At 36.1% G+C, this 26,276-nt stretch overlaps 1 protein-coding gene across 15 annotated transcripts in view; it reads left to right on the plus strand.

Annotated features, from left to right (window-relative positions):
• Positions 1-26,276, plus strand: part of ADGRB3 (adhesion G protein-coupled receptor B3) — a 441,482-nt gene that overhangs the window by 330,793 nt on the left and 84,413 nt on the right. For all 15 annotated transcript variants that reach the window (XR_015282914.1, XM_023922413.2, XM_023922418.2 and 12 more), the window contains 3 exons: positions 12,928-13,054; positions 14,687-14,790; positions 17,525-17,627. Coding sequence is in view for 14 of the 15 variants with exons in the window: in XM_023922413.2 (XP_023778181.1) it covers positions 12,928-13,054; positions 14,687-14,790; positions 17,525-17,627 (334 nt within the window). In the remaining variant the exon portion in view is untranslated. The remainder of the gene's footprint in view (positions 1-12,927; positions 13,055-14,686; positions 14,791-17,524; positions 17,628-26,276) is intronic.

A 26,276-nucleotide genomic window follows, 5' to 3' on the forward strand; every position in this document is an offset into this window, starting at 1 on the left:
AGTTCCACTTGCAAAGCCTCACACTATTAGGCCAGGGCACCTGAAAAGTCACAGAGAAAATGTACCTGCTGTTCTAGGCAGGAACTTGTTGCCATTGCTCCCTGTCTCTTAAGTAACTGTGTTCAGCCAGAGTGAAAGTGGACAGGGAGTCCTCCATACTGTGCATCCTGTCTACCTTGTCAGGCCTGTCACAGAGAAAGTGGAATGAAATTCCAGTGGTGTGTCTCTCTCTCTTTCACGCTCTGTCAGTAATCAAAGGAGTTCCCCTACCTGGATGCACCTCCCAAGGGGTGTGCTCACTCCTCCCTCCTGCAGGGCACACCCTGCAGCCAACTCCTGAGTGTCAACATGTTTCCCCTGGAGCACTGTGGGCAGCTGCATCAGTCATGCTGGGTGCAGAGCTTGAGAGGCTGTAGCTTTCTGCCAAGTGGATGACACTGCTTCCAGGCTGAGCTTTCAGGGCTTCTGTGCCCTTCCTGCCATGCCATGCCCTGACTGGTAATGCTCCCTGAACAATTCTTTTATGGGGAGAGGGAGGGTGAGGCTTGGTCACTGTTGCTTCTGGCCCTGCCGAGGTATTGTCAGCCACTGCCACACAAGCTGTGGGCTCCTGGCAGCTCTCTTAGCTCCCATGATATTTCCCTGGTTTGGGAAACCCCATTGTGCACTGTGCACAATGTGCTGGAGAGCACCATTGCCATTTGTGCCAGCAGTGGAGATGCTCACCTCAGCAACTTACATGCAGTGTGAAGCAAGCAGCAAACTGAAATGCAATCCAGTTGAAAGCAAATCCTTTAAAACAGGAATAACAATTTAAGCATAAGCTGGGCTGAGCAGGCAAAAGATCAGTCTAGCACCAGCATCCTGCCTGCTACAGAGCCTGTTAACAAATGCCTATAAGAGAACTTAATAGCAAGGTACTTTTTTAACAGCTATTCTCCTGGTATGCATCCTAAATTCCAACAGGTTTGGGAAGTGCAGTCAGATTTTTTATCTTTGTGTGCTGTAGCCTTAAAAGATTTTTTGTCTGTGAGTTTATCTAATCACTCTTTCACTTCACATAATCTTCTGTCATTTATAACCTCCTGTGGTGACAATTTCCATCGTTTAACTATGCCCTGTGAGAAAAAAAATGTGCCTCCTATTGTTTATTTTAAATATACAACCTAATAACTTCATTTAATGACTTTAGATCATATATTACAAGGAATAACAATCATTTCTTGTTCACTTTTACCATGGCACTCTTACAAACATTATCAGAGCTCCCTCAACCACCTCTTACCCAGACTGGAGGGACTTACCTTATGGAAGCTGTCTCGTGTTCTCCAGAGACCCCTCTAGTTCCACTAGATCTGTTAGAGTTAGGAAGAGATCAGAACTGCGTACTGCATTCAACATGTGGGCATACTGCAGACTTTTTTAGAGCAGCATAGTCATATTTTCTGTTTTGCTATTTCCAAACCCCTGCCGAAAACTAATATAACTGAAGAACACATCATGCACTTGACATGCTCCAGCATCTTTGAATTAAAATATACGCATGAGTTTTCTCCAATGCATAGTCAATAGAGAGATGTTTGCTTATATGTAATTTTAGATACCATTTAGCTGTCTGAGAGATCAAAATATAGTGCCAGGTTCTGATGGGAGTTATACTGAGGATATTCCATTGAAGCTGACAGGCCCAATCAATATAAAGTATGCAACTGACATGAGGTGGATTCATGACATTCCCTCAATACTATACATGCACAGACAATAATTGCAACAGCTCTCATTATGTAATTTCTAGGAGATATATTCTAGCTAATAAGTTTCATGTACTGTGTAGTCTGTGTGTAATTCAGATCAAGTAGTGTAATCCAAATTAATTGTATTCTTTATTTATAGCACTTTTAAAACCTCAAGTAGCGTGAGAACATAACAAAATGTAAATTACTTCAAAACGTAAGAAGGCTCTGTAGCAGTTTCTCTTTGCAATACTATGTCTGACTGAAGGGAAAGGCATTTCTGATTTGGAGTTTTCAGCAAAAGGATGCCACATCTATGTGACACACCGCAGACAGACAGATATCATGAGATATGCCTTTTATGCCAACGAGAGCAAAAAGCTGCAACATTAACTGAATAATTTTACTGTATATGTTTTAGATACATATATTTTCAATATCCTAAGTGATACAGTGTTATAAACATCAAAAGTGCTCTGAGCATCTCTACCTCTGTGTGGAGATAGAAGGAAGTATAGCACTGTATTTGGTTGTGTTTCTTTTGAAGTAATTTACCTTCATATTTTGGTTTTTGCCTTCAGTCCTAGGGCTGATCTCTGCCTTATGTTGAGATTCAGTATGACACTGTCTGTCTCTGTTTCAAGGCTTTCTGACGAAAGCTACATAAATCATAGTGTACTAACATTGATTACTGTAGGACACTTTTTTCAGTCCTTTTCTACCAAATCTGAAAGCTGAAGACTGTACCAGCTTCGTCAGTGGACAGAAGACAACCCCATTGTTACAACTCTTGTACCTGTAGAGTATTGGTGCTGTTTCCCTTCAGGAAGACACACACAAACAAAAAATTTATGAGCAGATGAAAGTGGATAGGCTAGTAATCTTTACTCATTTGTTCAGACAGGCACTTTTTTGGCACCTGCTTAAGGCACATACTCCCCAACACCTCCTCCATCCCCTTTTTTTAGACTGTGGAAAAAAAAGCACTTGTCCAATCACTTAAACAATTTATTCAGTTTTTAATGCCAGCAGTCACATTTGTCTAAACATTCTAGCTGGCATGTGACTAGCTGAAATGGATTTACCAGAGGAGTAAGAGAACTTAAATCCTGTACTCTTCAGTGCAGTAAATTTTTCTGATATACTGTTTCCAGATATAATGTTATTACAAATGCAAATTATCTGTTCCATTGTGAATGCATCGAACATATTGTACATGTGCAGATTAAATTTGAAGCATGTCCACAGAATCCACTTGTGGGCCTTGAGGACCCCAGTGGCCTCCTCTGCAACACATGCACTTTTACTACTGAGTGGTCACAATCCCTAGTACATAAAGTTCACTGTTCAGACACGATACAGTGCAGACCATCACTCTTTCCCCAGTGTCTTCTTTCATGTTTTGTGCATTGTGATGCATGTATCCTTCCATGCACTCCTAGCCAAAACCTCAGAGAAACAATTTATGTGTTATCTCCAGAGATTATCATCATCAGCTGGCTTTTTTTTAGGCAACATTACCAATACACAGGTGTGAAGAGGTATAAAAAACAAATTGGTTAGCTGTAATTTATCTTTCTGGCAGTTAGTTGGTAAATACAAACACACAGGAAGATTCAGATGAGCAGTACGCCACACGGCTGGAGTCCAAAGAGGCTGCAGTCAAACTGTTTGTAGTTTGGAAGCTGAGTAGACACATTAATAAGAACCAAGGTAATAAACCTGACTGAAAGACAAGAACCTTGCTGCTAAGACTAACCTAGAAGAGGCTAAAAAATGCACTAAGGAGGTGTCTCTTGCATTTCCTTTTTCTTTTAACAAGGGAACCTCCATTTCCTAAATCTGTACTTGACTTTGTTTGACTCTAACCACAGTGATTTTCCCACATTTTAAAATAAAAGTGAAAATTGTTAAGACAAAAGAGCTGCATTGCTTTATAGCGATATAGAAGTTAGCTTTGCAGCTAACAGAGTTTTCGATATACATCTTACATCTACGAGCTCAGAAACATCTGGATTGTTGAGTTTTGGTTTTTAACAAGATCATAAAAACTATAAAAAAGCTTTGTGTTTAGCTGTGTTGCATTACATTTGTTCATAGCTTGGCATGTACAAAATCAGTGCATCTCAACTGCTTGCTCAGATTTGTTGTATTGCCCCATTTTAATAAAGTTTTGGTTATTATATGAGATAGGCAGATCACCACTCAATCCTTAATGGGCTTTGGCAGACCTCCTCTCCAGCCATTGTATAACTTTGGAGAATCTTAAATCCAGAGGCTCTTTTGAATTTTATGTTAAGCTGTTTTGGCCATCAAGTCTTTATTCTAGCATGCTCAGAAGAACCTTAGCGTCACCTCTCATCAAGGTACTTAAGCAGCTCATCTCTCTGACAGAGGTGATGTGGCCTTCATTTAACAGTGAATTGGCTGATGCATAAAACATGGATAGCAAAAGTATGAATCCCTATACTGTAGTTTCTTTGTCTGATAGTTAAATAGTTAGAAACCTCACCCAAGATGGGAGAGACCCAAGGTGGGGGTCTCATCATTGCACTATTCAGAACCTTTTTGCAAGGAATGAATCTCTGTGCTGTAAGAATGAAATCTTTAGGCTGTAGGGCATTTTGGAGTAAGAAGGCTACTCTAATTCCCTCTATTCGCCAGTAATCCTATTCTTTCCTATTATAACTACTGATTATCTGAAAGGGAAAGACTACTCTCTTTTACATTCTGTAGTTAAGGTTTTCACTGAAGAGAAAATACCTAACTGAAGATGCAAACCATCAGTCCCTACAGCCCCTTGTTACCTCAAACTGGCTTATTACTATGTGTCTGATCTCAGCCAAGAGCCAATAGCCCTTGAGCAAGCTATGTGCCTTTTTCCTACTGAGGTATTTGTATCAAATGTGTTTTTAATGTGCAGCCTGGTAACCAGTAAAAGATTTGGTGCAGATTCCATCAGGACGCATGCTGACTCACCAAAGAGAGAATAGGGAGATAAGGATTACTCTTATTGAAGCAGTTGTTAATTGGCCAGTCAGGTACACAAGATAGCATCTGATCTAAAAAAAGAGAAATCTCCAAGGAAGAAAAAGAATACTTATTTTAATTAAAAGGGGTGGTCAGATAATCTCCCAAATAAGAAAGAAATCAATGCATTTGGAGAAAAACAGATTAGATCTGTTTAGGCTTCTGGGAAGGACTTACAAAAAAAGGATTGGTTATAAAATGCAAGTGTCTTACACAAAAAAAAGGACATAACCTGAGGCCTAACATAGAGAAAATAGAGCTCTTTGTAAACTGAATTCTTAAGAAATCTTACAGACTAACAGCTGGATAGAAGGGGAGACATAATCTCCATGTCAGTAGAACAAATGTCAGTTTTATTTCTTTTTTTTTTCTAAGACAATAATTTGTCTCCAATTGCCATAGCCCACAGCAGTTCTTCAGAGAACCCATGGGTAACTGTTGTAGGATACACAGTAGGATTGTGTAAGAGCAGCAGGTGGTATCACAAGATACAGGGGGAGGAGATGCTGACAACTATGAGGGCTCTTAGTCATACAGCTAAGATATGAAGAAACAAATATGAAACCTGAGGATCTTCAGAGAACATGTAATACTGAAGTTTGAATGCTCAATCTGCAGAGTAAGGAACATTGAATGGGGAAGGACCTGGAATGCAGATGCCAAACCCTGTCTCCTTCCACTATGGCTGCAAAGTCCATGCTTTGCTTTACCTTCTGGCCCAATGCATAATTCTACTTCTACAAGAAGGAGTGATCCCAGAATATGAAGTAGTTTGGGATTAGATCATCTGCTGCAAATCTTTATCTATTCAACACCCCTCAAAAACAGCATGAAATTGAATTCACATCTTCTCAGAACCATGCTGCGAGATAAAAGGGCAACTCTCCACTGCCCATATGTGAGGTGAACCTAACTCGAGATTTTGAAAGGTAGTGTGTAAACTACCTTTAGGTAGCAAAGGAGAGCTCAGCTCTCACATGAATCACCACAGCAATGAGCATTATTTCAGTGTCTGACCATTTAACAGTTTTGCTTCTGCCATTCTTGTCATGTGTCTCAACTTTTTTCCTACATTATGGTCAGTATCTCTGGATCTTGATCCAAAGCATGCTTTGGGGAGGTTGGAAGTGTAATGTTTTAGTTTTGTCTGCCCATGTAGGATAGCATAGGATGTTGTAACAGTAAAATTGATGGAAACGCAGTCTCTTCCCCTCAGTTCTGTTTCACACTTATTCCTCTCCCTGCTGGTCATGCTGACTTTGAAACTTGAACTAATGATACTGTACTTTTTTTGCTTGTCTTTTGGAAGAAAAATTAAAAGTAGGTACCAGGCTTTGACATTTTTAATTTCCAGGATAAACTTCTGAGCCCCTAACCTTTCCCAGCTTCTGGCCATAGACAATTTACAAGGTTTCTTTTTGCTAGGAATCTGTGTGAATAATAGTACAGTATGAAAGATTTTGTAGGTTGATCAATTGGAAAGCAGTACATGACAATTTTTCCTTAGTTCACCATAAAGATACATACATATTTATAGTCTAAACAAAGGAACATGAAAAATTTTACTGATTTTTGTAAGGAGTGTATTGGATTAAGAGTATAGAAATTGAGCAGAAAATGAACCCTTTTTGCTTTCCAGCTAGTCTTCAGAGATCAAAGGGGCAGAGTGCAGCTAGGCTTAATTTCTGATTATAACCAATTCAGTGCTGTAAGTCTGCATTCAATGAGATCTCAGATGCACGGGTACTATGGGTATCATTCTCAATTCCAGATTCATCAGTTGTGGGGTTTACCAGTTCAACACTATAAATCTGGTCAAGGTCAATAAGAACTTTCATGAACACAGATTCACAAATAGTATGGTTTGTCAATTTGACACAGTAAGTCTGGCTGGGTTTTATAAAAGAACTCAACAAGATTTCCTAGAGAAGATAGGAAGAGACGAGATAACCTGGAAGGAAAGTAGGGCTTCTTGTCTGCACCAGTCATTCTGGACGTCCATGAGGAAAGAAAACATAGTTCTCAAAAATTCTAAATAGATACCAACATTCTTTGGCAACATATACAGAGGGGGAATGCCCAGTACTTCAGTTGTGCTCTCTGAGACATCTACAGAGTCAGACAGAGATAAAGCTATGGAAAGTGATTGGTTTCCCTCCAAGTTTTTGATGCACCAATACTCATCTTCTTCAGACGTGTTTATCCATTTGTTTATCCAATGTTGTTCAAAAACATGAATGATTCTCATAACTCAAATAATGTGTCTGTGTAGTAGCAGTAGTACAGAGGAACACTAATCAGGAACTATGCAGTAGGAGGAAGGAAACTTCTAGGATTTGTTTCATACTTTATTTTTCATAGAATTTATTTAGAATTTCTTATCATTTTGCATACAGATACACTTTCAGTATGCTATTAGAAGGACAACTATTGATTATAGCACAGTTCAAAGATACTGTGTGCTAGATCATGCCCTAAACTGTATGGACAGGGAAATATAGGAAGTAATAAAATAAATTAGTAATTATCACTATTATACTATATAATATAGTATAATATAATATATATATATATAAATATATTAGTAGTACTAGAAGTAGTAAATATTACCACAGCCTCACTTCCATAACTGTCCTTTTGATGAATCATTATTTATAGTAGCTGAACAGATAAAGCCGATTTTTGATCCTTCCCATGGAACTTTAAGTTGTACATTATTAGAAAGTTAATCTAACAGTGTATGCTTATAACTACAGTGACTCTGTTACAAATCCTGCTTTTTTAGGGTTTTATATCTCTACTTTAAATAATATTAAAATAAAACTTGGTTTTTAGCCCAGATGCAGGTTTCTTTTACAAAACAGTGTTTATATAGGATTTACTTCTAATATAAAGAGCAGTAAGAAAATTAAATTGTCAAAGATTTCCCTTTTTTTTGACAAAAAAAGATATTCACAAGTAAGTCTTTGATGACAATTAAACAATTCAATGTCTGAATTGGAAAAGTGTCTTTCGTCTTTGGGAAAATGAACTTCCTATAGTATTCTGGTTGGAGATCCAATTGCAAAATATTCATCACCCAGCTCATTCTAAAACCAAACAAATACAGACATCCTTTTTGGGACATTGGTATTATTTTAGACATGTAGTCTTAAGGCAGGGGTGTTTTTTTCTATTTTATTTTATTTTTTTTTTATTTCCACAATTTCATGCTTTTTATTTATTTTTTTTTTTAAATTCTCTGAGGGGAAAGAAAGCCCTAAGTCATAATGACCTAATGTTAATTATTGTATTTACAATTTCAGGGTATACAATATTTTTAAAACTACAATTTTATGTGTGACGTTATTAAGGAAAGTGTGTTCATATCCACATTATCTTTGTGCTATTTTATTCTCTTTTTCCTTTATCTTACTAATTTTTTTAGTTTAGGAAAGACTCTGGTGATAAAGCAGATGTTGCCATATACTGTTGATAGGAATAAGACTGATCACAGAAGAAATTGTGCATGCTAAGAGTTTGGTCATGTCTCAGATGTATGAACATGCATAACTGAAAGAAGACTCCTGCAGTAGAGCCTTCCCTATGACTTCCCTGGGATTTTAGGTCGAGGTGTAAAGAAGCAAGCAGGTGTGGGAAGGACTTTATCATCACTAATGTGCCAGCTAGCACATCAGAACAGGCATAGTGATATTTATAACCTGCTATTCATAAGGGCCACAAGCTTTTTCCTTGCCTTTTGCTAACTCAAACATTATGGTGTTTGCATTTTCCATGTGCTTCTTATCATTATATGTCATTCTTTACTGATAATGGAGTTGGAATACCAAACTCTGTCCTAAAGGAAAAACAGCATCTAGTTGAACAGAAAAAATATAGATATATACCTACACAAGAATTAAGAAGAATTAAAATAATCTCAGCAGAAATAATATTAAAATTTCTTAAATTCTGTGTAGTTTGCTTTCTACAGAGGTGTAATTAAATACTTAAATAACATCTTCTTGCTGCTTTTTAAGTAATACAACAAGAAGCTTTCTTATCCTAATTTAGCTACAGTTATCAATCAGCAAAGAAATTACTAGAGTAGGCTACCGTCACAGATGTATAGCAAGATGTTAACTCTTCGTTTATGATGATCAAAACCCAGGCACTACTTGGATCACTAGTTGCTAGTTTGAGAAAAAGTGGTTTTTTAGGTGTTGTTAGCTTCCTTTGTCTCACAGAGTCTCCATAAAAAAAGTTAAAATCTTTCATTTGAAAAATATTTACTCAAAATACACTAATAAAGTAGACAGTGTATGGTGTGAGGTGAAGTCCTTTATTGAGTGTGTCTGATAACAAAGTAAAAATTGTTTTTTATGTATCAGGAAGTTAAAGTAAACAAGTCAATGTAATTAATAAAAGATGTTATTAATTATTAAAAAAAAAAAACAGTAAGTGGTTAACCATGTAATGAGATCAAGACGAATACTGCAAAATAAGGGAAATAGTTGCTAGAATATAAAATGTGACCTCAATTGTCAGATAGACAATTCTGTTGTGACTAAATTTTTTATTTTATGAAGGTGGTCCCATCTTAGAAGCTTCTTTTCCATTTTGGTATCTGAGATAGTAATACCATTTCTTTCAGTAGTGAGCATAATTATGCTATATTGTATAATATATTATATGAGTAAAACTCATTTTTTTTCCTTATAAATAATACACTATTAAAATAATTTTCTATATGTTTGGCCATTCTTTTTTTGCATAGAACTGGGAAGGTAACCTTAAACTTGAAAGGGTACTGAAAAGACATTCCCACAGTCCACTGTTGGAGCTGAGGGTGTTCTTGGTCCATATGCTGTATTAGCATAGATCCATAGGCCCGAATTACATGCTACTTAGAGTTTTTCCCCATTATTTCCCTGATTCCCCTGCTTTTTTCACTGCCTCAACTGCAGGATGACACAAGATCTGCAATGGTGAATCTATGCTTCTTGGGAATTCCTTTGCTTCTATCATGGGAGTTCTGCCAGGTTGATTAAATCATCTGTAACTCAGTAGAAGAGTACAAAAATTGCCAATAATGGGCATGAACCTACAGCTATATTTGCTAGATATTTTCAATTCAATCATTTCCCTTGATATAAATAGAACATCTGCTAATAGTACCTGTCACTCCTTTATAGCTTTCTGCATAGCAAGAAAGATCCACAGGAATAATAGGTGCCCTTTTGCATATTCATATGATAACCCTAAATGTTAGGCACATAGTCAAAGAAAATCACACCAAAAGGAATGAAGCTTCTAAGTATGAGATAGATTCTGGTTAGACAAGGAGAGTTGCATTACAAGAGGGAGAGATCATAGATGGAGTACTTCATAAAAAGTGTTGCATTGAGATGTACTAAATGCAGTATATCCTTTTTTATTCTGTATTTCCATTCTTTATTTACTTATACCTAAAACCAAATCATTACTTTACGTCAACAAGTCAAGATTACAAGCATCTCTGAGGGAATTAGCAATCATGCATTTGCTGTTCTGCTGGCATAAGCTTCATGCAACAAATTGCAGTTACACTTTTCTTCTGGTCCTGCTCATTACTCAGTCTCTTTCATGGACTTAGTGTAAAATTCTGTGTACATCCTGTTAGCCATAATTTCAACAGACTACAAATATATTTTAAGATTAGGATTTTTTTTTTAATTTTTAACTGCACTGATTAGAAGAGAGACAAGGAACTTATTTAATAAATTTTTATCTTCAACATATAAAAACATAATGCTGTTAAGCAAGAAATTAAAGTGTATCACTGAAAAAAATGAAAAATAAAATATAAAAAGTGTCCATATTAGACTGACTCTGCTCCTGCCATGATGTCTTATTCTGTAATCCAGTTAGACTGCTTTGTTCATTTCAGACTGCTTGTGCAAATTCTACAAAATTTTCAATAGTACTGAAATTTTTTTGCAAAATACGTATTGTATTTGTGGCTCAGGTACTGTATGACTGGAAATTTGTATTTGTGCAAGTGACTTGAAGAACTGAATGAGCCAATGTAAACCTGCTGGCCTGTGCATGATTTATAGTTCTTTAAACATAATTATAATTTTAACAGATGCTTTGTTTTAAACGGAACTGGTGTCTGTGATTTTATAATTAGAACTTGTTTAATTCTTGCACATTGGACACTATCTGAAAGGATTTAGTGCTAACTGGATGTTTTGTGCATCCAATGCTTTTCAGCATAGGGTGAATTCAATTTATGAAGTCCTATTCTCAGGATGAATAATACCATCCTTTTGTTTTTAAATATGTCAATTTCTCTTATGCTATCAATCCTTAATATTTAATCAGCAAAGATAAACGCATTTCATTTGGCCTTAACTGTGTGCCACAATAAGAGAAAAGAAAGCTAATAAAATAAATTGTTTAAGTTATCCAGAAGATAATGCTTCTGAGTTTAAAATATGTAACTCTATTTTTCAAAGACGTTGATTTAGCCTGTGGCTCTCTGAAAGACACAATTTGCAAGGGAAAGCTAATAAACTGCTTTAGTGGCTTGTAGAATTGGTGATTTTCTCTCAATTGTTTCCCTCAGTCACTGTTTGTTTTGTTTATTACAGGATTCTGTTTCGAAGACAATAGTGTGTAAGGGTTACATCTGGTGTGTTCAAAAACTAGTGGCACAAAATGCTGAGGTGGCCTGGGGTGAACTGCACTCTGAGAGCAGGCTTGGGATAACAAATTGCCTTTGCATGAGGGCCCTGGCATGTAGAATCACTTACAGAGGTGTGTTGTCAAGGCAGAAGAGGTGAAACAAGGGTGGTCACAGGGACTGGAAATTTTTATTCCCTCTCCTTGTTTCTTCGACTTTCATTTTTCTTTTTTTTTATAAGTCATTTAGTGACCTGAGGTGAAATGGACAGGAATTGACAGCACACATGCTGCTGCTGGCAGCAGAGTCACTGCAGTTGCTCCTTGGACATGAAAAGAGGGGAAAAAAGATGAAAGAAAGCCAGTTGTTCTCTAAATATAACACATGTAAAGATAATATGTTTGCTTTAGTTGAAACCAGACCCTTTTTCCTGTAGAAAATATTTCCCCCTCCCCACTGCAGCTCAGGAAACAGGAGAGATGATTTTTTGTCTCTCCCTCTCCTTCTCCTTGCTTGCACAAAGAAAACGTGGGTTGATACCATTTTTATTGTTCTGCTGGGGTGGGTTTCAGACCTCGCATTAGCATATTGAATGTCTAATTGAATTCGGGGGCTGTGTTAATCATCATGTTTTGTTTAGGGGTGGTTGGTGAAAGGTGCCACCAAACGACTGCTTTGGCTTGGGGTTAGCTTGGTGCTGCCACCCCAAGAAAAAGAATCGAGAAGGGGGAGGGAGCCAGGGAAAGGCGAGTTGACTGAGTGATGTCTGGAGGGCGAACTCGTGTGTCTCTTTGGTGATGTGTGCTGCTGTACTGAAATCCACCCCTCTGCTGGAGCTAAGGCAAGAGTTAGAGGCATCTGATGCTGCCGTTTCCAGGGTGAAATTTCTAAGGCTGCTAGCTAAAAACAACAACCAAAAAAATCCCAGATCCTCAGCAAAAATAGCAGTCAGAACAGAAGATCCGGCATCTCCCGGTCCAACTGGCATAACCCAGACAGACGTTTGAGAACCACATGCTTTTAACCTAGCCACACACTCGAAAGGGGGGGTGGGGGGTGGGGAGTGGAGAAAGAAAGGAACCAAAAAAGACACGGCAACTACAGAACATCACATTTCTCACAAAAGGCCAGAAACAGAGCCGGTAGGAAAAAGAGGGAAAAAAAAAAAAAAAAAAAAAAAAAAAAAGAGAGAGAGAGAGAGAGAGAGAGAGAAACAAAGCCTCCCCCTCTTCCCCCGATGAGTTTTTCGCAGTGCTCTGGTGAGGCTCGGAGGTGGCTGGCAGCGCAGGGGGCGGCTGCTGCCGCGGCTGGCGGGGCTCCGCGCAGCAGCGGCCGGACGCTCAGCACCGCCGCCCGGACAGCTCCGCGCCCGCCCTGCCCCACAACAAGTCCCCGCCGCTGGCCGGGAACTCCGCGGCGCGCTCCTCGCCGTCCCGCTGCATTGTCTCCTCACGGAACCGGCCGTCAGGCGTAATTACCCCCCTTTCCCCCACCCCCTCCTCTCTCTCTCCTTTGCAGGAACGACTCTTTGGGAACCTGGTCCACCCAGGGATGTAAAACTGTGCTTACCGATGCATCCCATACGAAATGCTTATGTGATCGTCTCTCTACCTTCGCCATTTTGGCTCAGCAACCTAGAGAAATAGTAAGTAACAAAGAGGGGGGGAAAAATCCGCTTTTAATTCGAAAGGGAATGCGGGGGGGACTGCGGGGGGAGGGGGGAGCTGGTCCAGCTTTCCTCTCAGGTATATTGCAGACGCTGCATTGAGGAATTGTTTAATATTGCAGGTAATCAAATCTTAGTATCCTGGTGTCACAGTGTCTCAGATAAATGAATTCCAGATTCTGTGATACAACTAAATCCTAGTGAAATTTGCATGCTCTCGAGCTCTAACATTTTTTTTTTTTTTTTTTTTTTTTGGGAAAGCCTTGTAATTGTGGTGCAAATGTGTAGAAAACTTTTGTATTGAACGATTAAGGGAACGTACAGGTCTCTATTATTGCTCTCTGTAGGAAAACCCTAGATACTGTAGTTAAACAGATTGCAGATCTGCATTGGACATTTTCAGCACAGATTTTCTATGTAGTCTGTTGATATGATGTAAGAAAAATAATCAAGTTTTCATGAGAAAGAGAGGACATTAAGTGTATGGGCAGACACTCCCAATATAGTGGAATGTAAAAATAGCTGAAAAGCAAATATTTGTGAAGTTATCCTGCAAAAGCATTATTTCATTTTCCTGGTTTTGGAAACATACATAGTCTTTTTAATAGAAAAGTAAATCCATTTGGGAAAAAAAGTGGTTGAAATAAAATACTACTTTCTGCCTGAGACCTGGCCTAAAAGTACATCTGTGTTGTATTCTATTTGGGTGACAAAAGATATCTTGATAAATATAATTTTCAATACATCCCTGAAGCTCAAAAAGCATTTAGGTAAGACAGGCATGATATCCTTTAAAATTTTTAGATCTAAATTTTTTCCATATTTATTAGAAAAACCCATGTCTATTTCAGAACATGAGCACATATATATACAGAGGAAAAAAGCTGACCTGATATCTGAGGATAATAGTTTCCCTTATAGCAGGGAAAGCTAGTTTGTTTTCAAGGTCATTCATTTATTTTCATTCTTTATTAATACGCAGAGTAAAAATGAAATAATTCTGAATTTGTAGCTTTTTTTATGAAGGCTTATGATACTGTTGCCATAGATATCCTCCCATTCCTTCTAGGCAGTCACAGGCCTAAGGAAATTAAGCATGTGAGAATAGTGGATTGAAGTCAAAGTTATTAAAAGTCAGAAAGTTTGGTCATTCTGCAACAAGCATGAATCAAATTATAGAACAAATTATTGGATGATCTTCAATATATTAGAGTGAAACCAGGCTGTTTGTTTAATGCACAATTCTAAATATTGCTGCTTCTGAAGAGAAGTATACCTTTTAACTGATGTTAACTGGAGAGTCATTTAAACTTGTGCAAACATCATACTTTCCTGTTACACGGTAGTATTGCTAGTTTATGTTTCAAAGTATCAAAGTATTACAAGGCATTTTAAAGCTCAGAGGACTCTGAGGATGTATTAAGCAGATCTCAGAGTTATGTAGGGATCAGTTTTGGAATTGATTTCTTCTTCATAACTAATGTTACTGAAACTATCTGTGATTGTTTTTCTGCTTTTAATTTTGCTCTTTTTGCTTTTATTTCCATTTGGCTTGTTGGTTTAATTGCTGGAGGATGTTTTTTCTTCATGGTTGCCTGTTGTAACTTACAGATCATGGAATCATCTGGTACACCCTCAGTGACCTTAATAGTAGGCAGTGGTCTTTCCTGCTTGGCCTTGATCACTCTAGCAGTTGTCTATGCAGCATTATGGAGGTATGTAACAGGTTGAGAAAGCTAAATGTATATACATTGTTATATTTATTTTAATTGCTGTTTAAAGAGAGTATTACAGCCCATATTTATTGTTTGGAAAGTGAGGGGAAAAAAAAAGAGGAAAATGTAGTAGACACTTTGATGCATTTGTTGATATGATTGATTAGTTTTATTGTTTTGGCCTGCTGATGATGGCATAGCCCACTCTTCTCTTTCTCCACTTCAGTGTGAGTGGTATTGCTCTTTTGATGGGGTGTTCATAGTGCTAAATGCAGGATTCTTATATATGATATATTTCATGTGAGGCTTCTGGCCTATAACTTTAGATGCTTTTCTCCCATTTACATTTTTAAACAAAAGTTGTAAATAAAATGATGTCAAAGTGGCACATTTAAGGAGGTTCAGTCAACTGATTTTGAGTTTCTTCACATCAGTTTTAAGTTTGAATAAAGACCACAAAATCAAATAGTCTTAAATAGTGTGATGGATTTTCTATCTGTCCTGAGTTTGCAACATTAAAATATTATAGTGATTTAAAAGTGCAGTAAGTACTTACAGAGTAAATTAATCTGAGAATCAATGAGAAAAAACATGATTTCTTAGTGCAGAAGAAACAGAAAAGTAAGATGAAAATTCATGCAAAGTAATTAATATTTTAAAAAAGTGAACATGGATTCTCATTTAACTTCTTTCAATAATTAAAAAATAATAAATATAATTTAATAATATAAAAATAATTTAAATAGGTTCTTATGAAAATAAGAAACAAGGGCATGAAACAATAAATTCTAGGGTAATATAAAATCAACCAATAAAGTTTTGCTTTTAGAAGCAGCTTGATAATTTTACACTCATTTCTCTATCACTCTTATATACCACAGAGACTCGGGATTAGAAATATATATAATTATTAAGAATACCTAGTTACATAAGTTATGATAAAAGACTATAAAAATTATCAGTTCTTGTCTGTCAAAACTAAGAATGAGAGTATTTCAGGATATAATTCCCATCTGAAGAATTATAGTGTTATTTTTACACTCCCTGATATATTTAGCACTTGGATAGAAATACTGCCATGCTCAGTGGAACTGGTCTACTCCATTATTTAAATTAGATACAAGGAAAAAATTCTTTACTGTGAGCGTGGTGAGGCACTGTAACAGGTTGTCTGTAGAATCTGCCCTATTCCTGGATTCCACAGGACGTTTGGATGGGGTTTTGAGCAACCTGGTCCAGTGGAATGTGTCCCTCCCCATGGCAGGGGATTGTAAGCAGATGATTTTAAGTTGTCTTCCAACCCAAGTGATTTGATGATTCTGTGATTCTGTGAACTTCTAAATGGAGATGAAATTTTATATGTTATGGCTTAAGTCAGTGCTGTGAGCTCCTGTTGCACTGGATTTACTCAACCACTAAGGTCCCTTGTAATCCACGGGCACTCAGCATTGAGAATTGGCCCAGGTGAATCAATAGTTAACAAGTTAGAAAGTAGCAGTGTACTCTCTGTGTGAACAAAGGCACTGGACTTCTTGTATTTATTTGCAAATATATAGTATTAGCTTTAAGAATGTTGCTATAGTTTAAGTAAGAATGTAGATTGCGGTATTAGGGTTTTCTAACTAAAAAAAAATGTACTGCTGTATCTCTTGATATGCGAGCAAAAAGCACTATCTATAATTAATTTCATGTCCAAAGCTCAGAATTTCTTGTGGGTTCAACAGCCTTTTTTATTGCTTCTTCAGAGTCAGCTATGGGTGTACATCTCAGGAGGAGAAAACAATATTAATTGAACTCCAGTGAGAAGCATATAGTATATGTCCTAGAATATATAAAGATATGGCATGGTTTTCAGAGGAACTGAGCACCCTAAACTTTCATTTATTTTAGTAGTCAATATTTACTGTTAGCAGCTTTAAAAGTCAAGTCAGAAAGGTACTTCACTAGTAACCATAATAATTCACTTTGTGTCCTTTAGCATATAAAAGCTGTATACAGAAAAATGAGACCACTTGCATCTTAGAGCAAATATGTGACAAGACATTTTTGACTTTTTCATCTTAAACATATTTGTAAAATGAGTATGATAAGTTTTCAAGGGTGACTGTGATGTTCACTGCTATAATTTAATCTTTCTGTACACATTTGGGTATTTTTTTGCATTCAGTCTCATGAAGATGTTACAGTACTATTGGAACATCAAGATTAATGTTATTCTTATCCCAACAACGTGTTTCAAAATTCACTGCCATAGTGAATATTATCCACCAACCTGGGTTTATTTATGCATCGTGAATCAAATCTTCTGTTTATGTAAATCACCATATTTTTGCTGAAGGTAGTAATTATGAGTGGTCTATGCCAGCTGTGGATATTCCCTGGGACAAGCAGAGAGCATAAGAAGTTCCTGACATGAATGCATGTAAGCCCATTATTACCAGTATGGTGATAGAACCATGTCACCAGCAGTTTTCAAAAGAATCATTGGTTGATTATTTTTAAAATACATCAAGATACTAAGAGGAAATTGTGGAATATCTATCAAAATATCATAGTTTTCATATTTATATTGTTACAGCTCTCTAATACTCTTTCTGAGTACATAAAAGGGAACACCTTTCAGAATATCTCCAATATTTAATACAAGATAAAAGAACTAAATCTAAGCTTTGTGCAACTTACTAGTTGTTTTCCTTTTATAAAATTTGTACCCTCTCTTTTATTTTTTGAACAGGTACATCAGATCTGAGAGGTCCATAATTCTAATCAATTTCTGCCTGTCGATTATCTCATCAAATATCCTTATCCTGGTTGGACAAACTCAGACACATAACAAGGTATGAGATGGATTGTATTAAAATTTCCCTTAAAGATTAATAGCATTGTTTTATTTGTTTTTAGTTTAAAATAATTACATCCATTTAGTCCTATACTCATAGGACTTGGTGGTTTTGGTAAAATATTAAGAGACAAGGGAAAATATTTACTGTCTTGTGTAGTCTATTTTTCCCTTCCAAAAATCCCTTTTGGTATTGTTCCCTCTAGATAAGCTGTGTTCTCTGTGGTAGACTTGTGTTTTATAACTAAATTTCAAAGCAAAAAAGTTCAAAGGCTCAACATCAAAAGCACAAATTCTGGTTCATTATAATAGTTGTAATAGGATTGTGCTACAGTGTTTTTGTCTTCTTATTAACACATTGGTACTCGAAAGGCAAGTAGAAATTGCTTAGAAGTTAGAGTACGAATCTGGAAAATGTGCAGCAACAGACATCGTAACAAGCCATAGAACTGTTAGATCTCTGACTGATGTAGCTATAAGAAAGTAATAACCCTGCATACCTTACTTGGTGATATATTGCTGATTTATTAAAAATCTGCTCTCTGAACATCACTGTCATTTGTGCCTCTTCTGTAGAGCAGCAGGCTTGCCAGTGTTTTGAGGGATCGCCCAGTGCCTGGTGATGCTAGGCAGCCTTCACAAGTAGAAATAAGTGGTTGCTTAAAATCAACCATAACTACAGGATTGCTTGGAATAGAAAATAGTGTGTGTTGGTTAATTGGGCAATATGAGATAGAATGCTGTGAAGTTTTGGATTAAGTAAGTGCTTATAAAGTAGTTCTTTTTCCCACTGTGTTAAACTACTCAATGCAATGCTCATCTTAGTTTTTTCTAATATAAAATGAAATAACATTCATCATCTGCTATAGGAACTGATGTTTCTACAACACACCTGTAGTTAATCATTACTTCTTTTCAAATAAGTGCTTAGCAGTTTAGCTGCCAGAATTCTCATAAATTCAATGCAAGTCATATAGCTGTGCTTTGTAAAACATATCCAAACCAAGCATACTCATTTCAAGCACATTTGGTAACAAAATTATTCAAGTCTAGATATTAATATGCTTTTAAAGTTTTGAAAGCATGTAGAGGTAGAAATAAACAAAATATGGATTTCCAGAAGGAACCTATGTAACTCTCACAGATTTTATTCAGGGGGGATAAAAGCAATGTGCTAACAACTTCAGAGTACCAGAGTACATTAGAGTAATCCTCCCTAGAATTTCAGCACTAACATACATAGTCATATATACAAGTGTATTATGCATTTCAAGAACAGATATGGTTCAGTAGCTGCAAGTTCCTGTAGAATAAGAGTTTGAGGGCATCAGAACAACTGTGTTGGATAGCACATTTCCTAGGTACACTGGTAGCCTTCTCTGAAACTTGACTCAGGGAGCTCTGAATTAAAACGTGCCATTAATCCAGTTCCTTTCTATTAATCTTAATCTCTTTGATCTCCCTCTCTTCTGCTTCCTGAACTTCTCAAAATGGAGAGATATTACACTGACATATTTCTGACACCAGCAGATCCAAAAATGCAGATATCAAAGGAAATAATTGACAGAAAAAAACAAATCACAGGGTTTATATTTTTAATATGCAGTCTGAAAAATTACTTGAAAATAACACTTCTTGCTATATTTGTCTTCTTTTTGAGTACACATCTTGCTGTTGATACATCTACAAACCAGGAACTTCTAGCCAGGCAGCACCTCTAATGACACAAAGGCAAAATACACTTGTTATATCTAGCAAGACTTCCCTTGTTACAAATTAAAACTGTTATTATCAAAATGTTGACTGATATGTGAATATATTGTATCTCCAAGAGGCTGGCCTGTGAATGCACCATCAACAAAAATGGCCAGCTAACACCACTGTTTAGTGAAAATTTATTCAATTAAAAGCAATCATATCTGGGTATGACTTCACTGTGTTTGTGAGTAGGGATGTGTGTAGGTATCAGATGTATTAGACTTCAAGTTCTTTTTTTTTTTTTTTTAGTTTCCAAGATCATAGCCTGTGTTTGATTTTTAGTCGATACATCTAGATTGTAATACTGGCAACTGTAGGAAAATATATACTTTCATCTGGCTGAGGTGGAAAATCAAATTTGTAAATGAAAACTTTAGAAAGAAAGTCATGTCCTGACCTGTGATTTAAGATTAAAAATCTTAAATTCTTATCTATTCTTATTTATGTTGTTTCTGAGATTTTATTATTTACCAGAAGTGAAACCATATGAGTTTTTAGTGTTTGAAAATTTTGGGAGAAATCTTGGGAATATTTTATTAAGACAATGTAATATTCAAGTCAGCAAAAAGTTGTTTGATGAATAAAGGCTGAAGTAGTATTTTCTGGCAAGAAGATGAGATTTATTTTTTTGAAATGTATTGGAGAACATTGGAGAAATATCATATGCCAAGTTTGAGTTTGTTTACTCTGTTCTATTCTCATTCTTCTGTTTATACTATTCTTATATTATTGGGGAGGCTAGTTAACATCCACATGATGATGTTAACATTCTCAGTGCTGAAGAATATCCCTTTTTCTATGCTTTAGTTTTGCTATGAATTTAAATTGTCTGTAGCTCTATATTTGTGTATATTCCTTTTTTGAGTAGGTCCTCATAAATGTCGTCAAAGCTAAATTCCAGTTAAAAGTTGAACAGTATGTAAATTAAGCATACCGAAGATGTTTTTATAGCAAACATCATATTGCTGATTTGTTTGCAGTTTGTGGTTTCCTTTATCTGTATGAAACACTTCACAAAGTACTTTTATTAACTTCAGTGCTAATCAATCTTCAAGAAATTTCTGTGGCTTGTTTTAGTACACCCGTTGACATCTATGACTTACAAAAAAATACTGAGTGTCGTGGTCTACGTAAGTGCAGGTGTTTTATTTTCTTTCTGGTTTATAAAAATCATAAATATTCTAGAATGTTAGGTTTAGCTCTGCTCTTTGAAATCTGAGTGTATCATCAATGTTTTTGCAAAAGCTTCTTTTAATGGAAGCTAAGTAAGTTTGAAAATTGACTTCTCTTTGGTTCAACTAAGTTCTGTTCTTTCAGTAAAAAAGATTACCTCCCATGGGCAGAAATGGACAAAATATTTACTGAGGACATGTAGAAGGAATTTATATTACTTCAAGCTGCAAAAAAAATTCCATTTATCTTTCTTCCTGTTTAAAAGTGATTTTTTTGTTCAATTTAAGTAACCTGAGGATACCAACAGAGGTCTAGGTCGTGGGTCATTTCAGCTTGTTTTAGAGTAGTTCATGAGGGAAGTCATGGAGGGGAGTAGGGTTTCTCTTGTAAGGTTTGGATTGGGATGGCAAAAAGCCTTTCGTCAACAGAAAAGATTTGCCCCTTTGTTCCTTCTTAACAAAACATGTTGTGCATTTTACTGAAGGACACAGCTGAGAAATGTTCTGCTTTTTTCATTTCCCTAAACCTTTGAAAACACAGAACTTTATTCAAAGCTTTCTTAATGTTTCAGACTGTGTAAAAGATTTCTGTTCCATCAGATCCTGTTTTGAAATACAGGTCACCAAAGGCTGAAATGACAAAAATATTATGAAATTAATTATGTATGTTGTTTAAATATAGTTGGTGTTATACTGTACATGAGAAGCATATTAATTTACTTTAGTATTTCTTTCTGTCTTGTTTTCTTTTTATTATTAAATTTTAGTCACATAATCATGTTTAAAATTAATGATATGCAATTGCTACATTTTAACAACTGAATTTAGTTTTAACTCTGAAATTAAGTCTCCTGAATTAAGGAAGGGTAAAACTTTTCATTTACAACCTAATTGCTCAAATATATGTTATTTCATAAAACCTACGAGATGTCTCTAACATCTACAAAAACATTACTTTATAGATTACACTTACTTCAAAGTAAAAATTTTTACTTTGGAGAGACTTACAGGTATTTTTAGGAAATATCTCTCAGTGATTTGTAGCTTTCACTGTAACATAACTCTTGCCATGTTATGTTTCCTAATGTTCTTCTTGCCATCAAGAAAAATGGCTGTATTTCTTTTATATGTGGACCTTTAACGTTTAAGCTATAAACTTTTACTGTGCTTCTGATCTCATTTAATGAATAGATTCTTTACCCCCCATAAGTTATTGATTAATATTATGTGGATTTTTTTTTCATAAATTCTCTTTCTTTTTGTATACATTCAGAAAATATCCTGCTTTGTTCACAGTTTTGCCTAAGCAAAAACACACTTGCTTTTGATATAAACAAATCCTGTATATATATTTTTCCTGTGAAGTAAACAAAGATAAATATAATTTTAAATAAACAGTAGAATTCCTTATAGATATGAGAAAAAGTTAATTATTTTCTATATATTCTGATACTGGCTATAATTAAGAGTTCATTTCTGATGTTTGGGTTACTTGAGAGAAAGTTTCATATTTTTAAATATTTTTAAAATTTATTTTAAAAATGCTGTAAGACTCAGTGGATTTTGTTAGCCATAGTCAGGTTTCTGTGTGCCTGCTATGGAAAGAACAGGGAAGATGTTAATCCAAGATTTAGTAACCCTGGTATTCTGTGTCATTCATGTTTATTATGCTTACTGTTGTATTTTGAAATTCATCTCTTAGACGATACCTTAAAGGGTATGAAAAAGGCCTGTCCTGATCACCGTAACACAAACTGTTAGTAGCCTGACATTGTAAACAAGCAAAAGCCCATAAAAATGTGTAAATAATAAGATTAGAATTTTCACTAAATAGACTGACTGGACAAAAATAACCCTCTTTTAGCTTTTTTTTTTTTTTTTTAATAGAGGTGTTAGGTTGAAGGAAACAAGTAGAAGTGGAAAGAAGCTGAGAAGCCAAGCATCCCATTCCCATAGCATTCTGAAGTAGCTGACTGCGAAACTAGAGCTCCCTCAGGTTTTGAGAGACAGTGGGAGGTAGCATCCCCTGAGAAACCTGCAAATGTTCAGGTGATACTAATGCTACCTCCAACCACGTGGCTGTTGCCCCATATCTGCCACTGACTTACAGATGCAGGCATCGTGGCAATATATCTCCTAGGAAACAGCGGGGGAGACCTCAGAGCAGATGGAATGAACAGAGAAATGCTGCTAACACAGCATTAAGGTTGTGTTAGAAAATCAATGAGGAAGTAGGGAATTCAGTATGTCAAGCACTTGCACTCCATATTTCAAGTCTTTCTGTAGAACTTCACCTCCATTTAAGAAGCTGAAGCCCCGGAAAATATATCCTTCCATTTTTGTCAGTATCCGACTTCCAAATTAACACCTGCTCTGCTGATTGTCATCATTTTTGTGCGTAACAGCTTTTTGAACAGCTGACCCAGAGTCTCTGGTATGGGTCATCCATCCCAGAAACACACCAGTAAATAGGTCAGGAGTCAGAGTGCTCTGCACCATACACATCTGTCAGCTGTGCGTTTCGAAACTCAGAAACAACCAAAGGGAGAAAAGACAATTTAGCTGAATAACTATTACAGGAGCAGGTCTGTTTGAGCAATGCTGTTTTACCATGCCAAATTCTGACAAAACCTGTTAACATCAGCTGAATTAACTACCTGCTTTTAGATTCTCGAGAGAACCTCTGGGAGCAGATCTTTCTACCCAAGATCACTAAACATTGTCATTCATGCTACTGTTACCTGCCTCAGAGGAGAAGGTAACATTCTTCTCAAAAGTGGCTGTCAGACTGTTTCTCAAAATACATCAACTTTATAATTCAGTTTGCTATATCTAAATAAAACAGACATTTTGATTGTAAGCAGGTTACAGAGAAGAAATTGGTTAGATTTTAGGAGTATGTGTTCTCTGTCTCCTATCCCCAGAACCTTTTAGAAAGCTCCTTGAACTATTTTAGAATCCCAGAATTGTTCAGGTAGGAAAATGTATCCATTCTCAAGGCAGGGTCAGCTGTGTGGTCTAAACAGGTTGCTTCTATAATAATAAAGTCTTGAAAACCTCCTGGCATGGAGATGACACATCTTCCTTGGTCAAGCTTGATCACCAGCTTGACTGACCTCATGGTCAAAATGTGTTTCCATGTATCTGGTATGAACCCTCTCTTATTTCTTTATTCCCAGTCATCCCAATAAGCATCACTGTGAAGAACTTGGCTTCATCTTGTCAATGACCTTTCTATGGGCACTGACAGGTTTCTCTGAGATGCTGTTAGCTCAGACTTTCCTGAGGTAACTATCTGCTGTCCTGCTCTTCCCAAAATTGTGTGTTTTTTCCTCCTTGATCTTCACAACCTGTTTAGCGTATTTTTTACTCTTCTAGAATTCACCCCCACACCTCTAAGGAAAATAGCTCATTCTCTAACAAACACCTTTCTGAATTATTTCAGACAATCTGTTGATGACTCAAGCAGCTATTTTTGGGCTTCACACCTTTTTCACACCTCTCTTTTGCCTATTTTTTGAATTTCAATAGAAACAGAAAGGTAGTCAATGGGAAATAGAACAATCTACAAACAGTTAAATGTACATGTCTTTCACTTACATGATCTTACTTTTAAGAAAGGGGAAACAATAAACAATTCTAAGCAATACTAAAAATTATTTTAAAATTGAGTTACCATGGCAATGAACATTACAAGACTAAAGGGTTTAAGTAAGAATGATAACAGCAACATCAAAAGCAAATTACTTGGCTATTTTCATTCTAATATGAAAGTTGAATTTCCAATGGATTTTCATGTGTTAATTACCCTTTCTAAGAATCTAGGCATAGATTTTTATGTGACTTTGTCACATAAACCTAAACAGATACAGAAACATATTAAGATTTTTTTTTTTAAATAGATATCTGCTAAAATAATACATCAAAAATCACAGCTCTGAGGTAAATGCAATGGAAATCTGCCCTACAACAATAATTATTACATCATTGTTCTTCCTGTATAACACAATGAAATAGAAAACAAAATCACTTTTAAAGGACTGTCATTTAACAAATAATAGTGTAAATTTGCAAAAGATTGTCTACCTATTGTACTGATTTTTATTTATACATTGCTACAACTCCCTGTTGGGTCTGCATATTTTTAGGAACATATGGTATGCTTTAACCTTGACATGCACTATGAAATTCATTTGTACAGTTTTGAATTTTTTTCCTTTTATTCTCCTAGGTCACAGTTTTTAGGCCCTATATAATTGTTCCAGTGAGAGCAATTTTATCAGAAAATGACTGTTGGATTGATCTGCCTCTCTAACTAGTCTGATCAGAGTTTCCTTCTCATTACCACTTTCTATCTTTTCTTCGAGGTGATGTTAAATGAAATTTCATGGGAAGTGAGACAAGCAGTATGCAAATCTCTGTTCTAGACTAAGGCTAACAATAAGACAGAAAGACAAGGATGATCACACAAATTCTGACCTTTCCAGTTTTTCTTTCTGAGAAAGAAGTGGTGGTCATTATGTGCCCAAGTCAATGAAGTCAGCATTCAGCAAGGGTGATCTGAGATTATTTATGACATGAGAAAGACCAATGCTGGTAGACTCTCTGGATCACAGCGGGGTTTTGTCATGAGAGGGACTCCTAGGTATAACCAAGGATCCAAAATTGTATACCTAGACATCTTCTTGGTGCTAATGTAAAAGGCATGTAATGCTTCTAATTTTAGACTGCTGCTGAAACATGACCTTTTTATACTTGTTTTCATGAACATACATGCTTATTTTGTTGAATCTCAGTGAGTCATAGCACAGACATTAAGCCTGGTACTGACAAATTTGACAGTAAATGTGCTCTGGTATTTTTCTCTTCTAATGGTTTTGTCAAAATTCATATCAAACTGACATTGTGGATGAATAAGTAGGTATTTTGTGGAATTTAACAGAAAATTATACTCAGAATAATTGTTGAGAGGAAACTGTAAAGGTAAATCTACAAATTGTGCATTTGGCTATAATCATGGACATTTTTAATGAATGTAATTGTGAGATTTCCAGAACCCTGCAGGGAGGTGTACATGTTTGTAATAAAAAGGCCTCAAGCTGTTAAAACTGATAGAATTCCTGTTATGTCAAGAAAGTTCAGTATGCACTAGACTTCTGGGTTTAAAAACAGGATGGAAAACATGTTAGTATCTCTCTCTCCTGAAGAAAATTGAAATATATCTGGCACAAGGAGTCCAGCAGTTGGAAGGAAGTATGAATAAGGTTGGCACAAAATGTTGTTCCATTAGTAAGTGATTACATATCTGTCTCTAATTAGTAGCGTGGCATATAATTTGTGCTCTGTGCTTTCCATTTCATGAAAAATTGGTTTTGCAACCTATCACATATTTGCTAAATAATTTCTTTAAGCTGGAAATCTAAATGGATGCATTTTTATTTAAATACCACTTAAAGTTAGGTGAAAGATTAGAAAGAGAATGTCTTCCTTAACAAGCTTAGCTGAGCCATACAGGACAACAAAACCTCATGTGTCAGAATGTACAGCTATTGAAATTTGGGGTTTAAAAGGATGGGATTAATTGTAAAGCTGTTGTTATTTGCATTTAGATTTCTTATATTTAAGCGAGGTTTTAAGTCTCTGTCTTTTACTGTATATCCTCTTAAGTCAATCGGAATTCATGCTTGATTGTTAGCAATTTATTTCTATAAAGCCTT

This window comes from Cyanistes caeruleus, chromosome 2 (assembly GCF_971803275.1).
Source record: "Cyanistes caeruleus chromosome 2, bCyaCae1.hap1.1, whole genome shotgun sequence".
Classification (NCBI taxonomy): Eukaryota; Metazoa; Chordata; class Aves; order Passeriformes; family Paridae; genus Cyanistes; species Cyanistes caeruleus.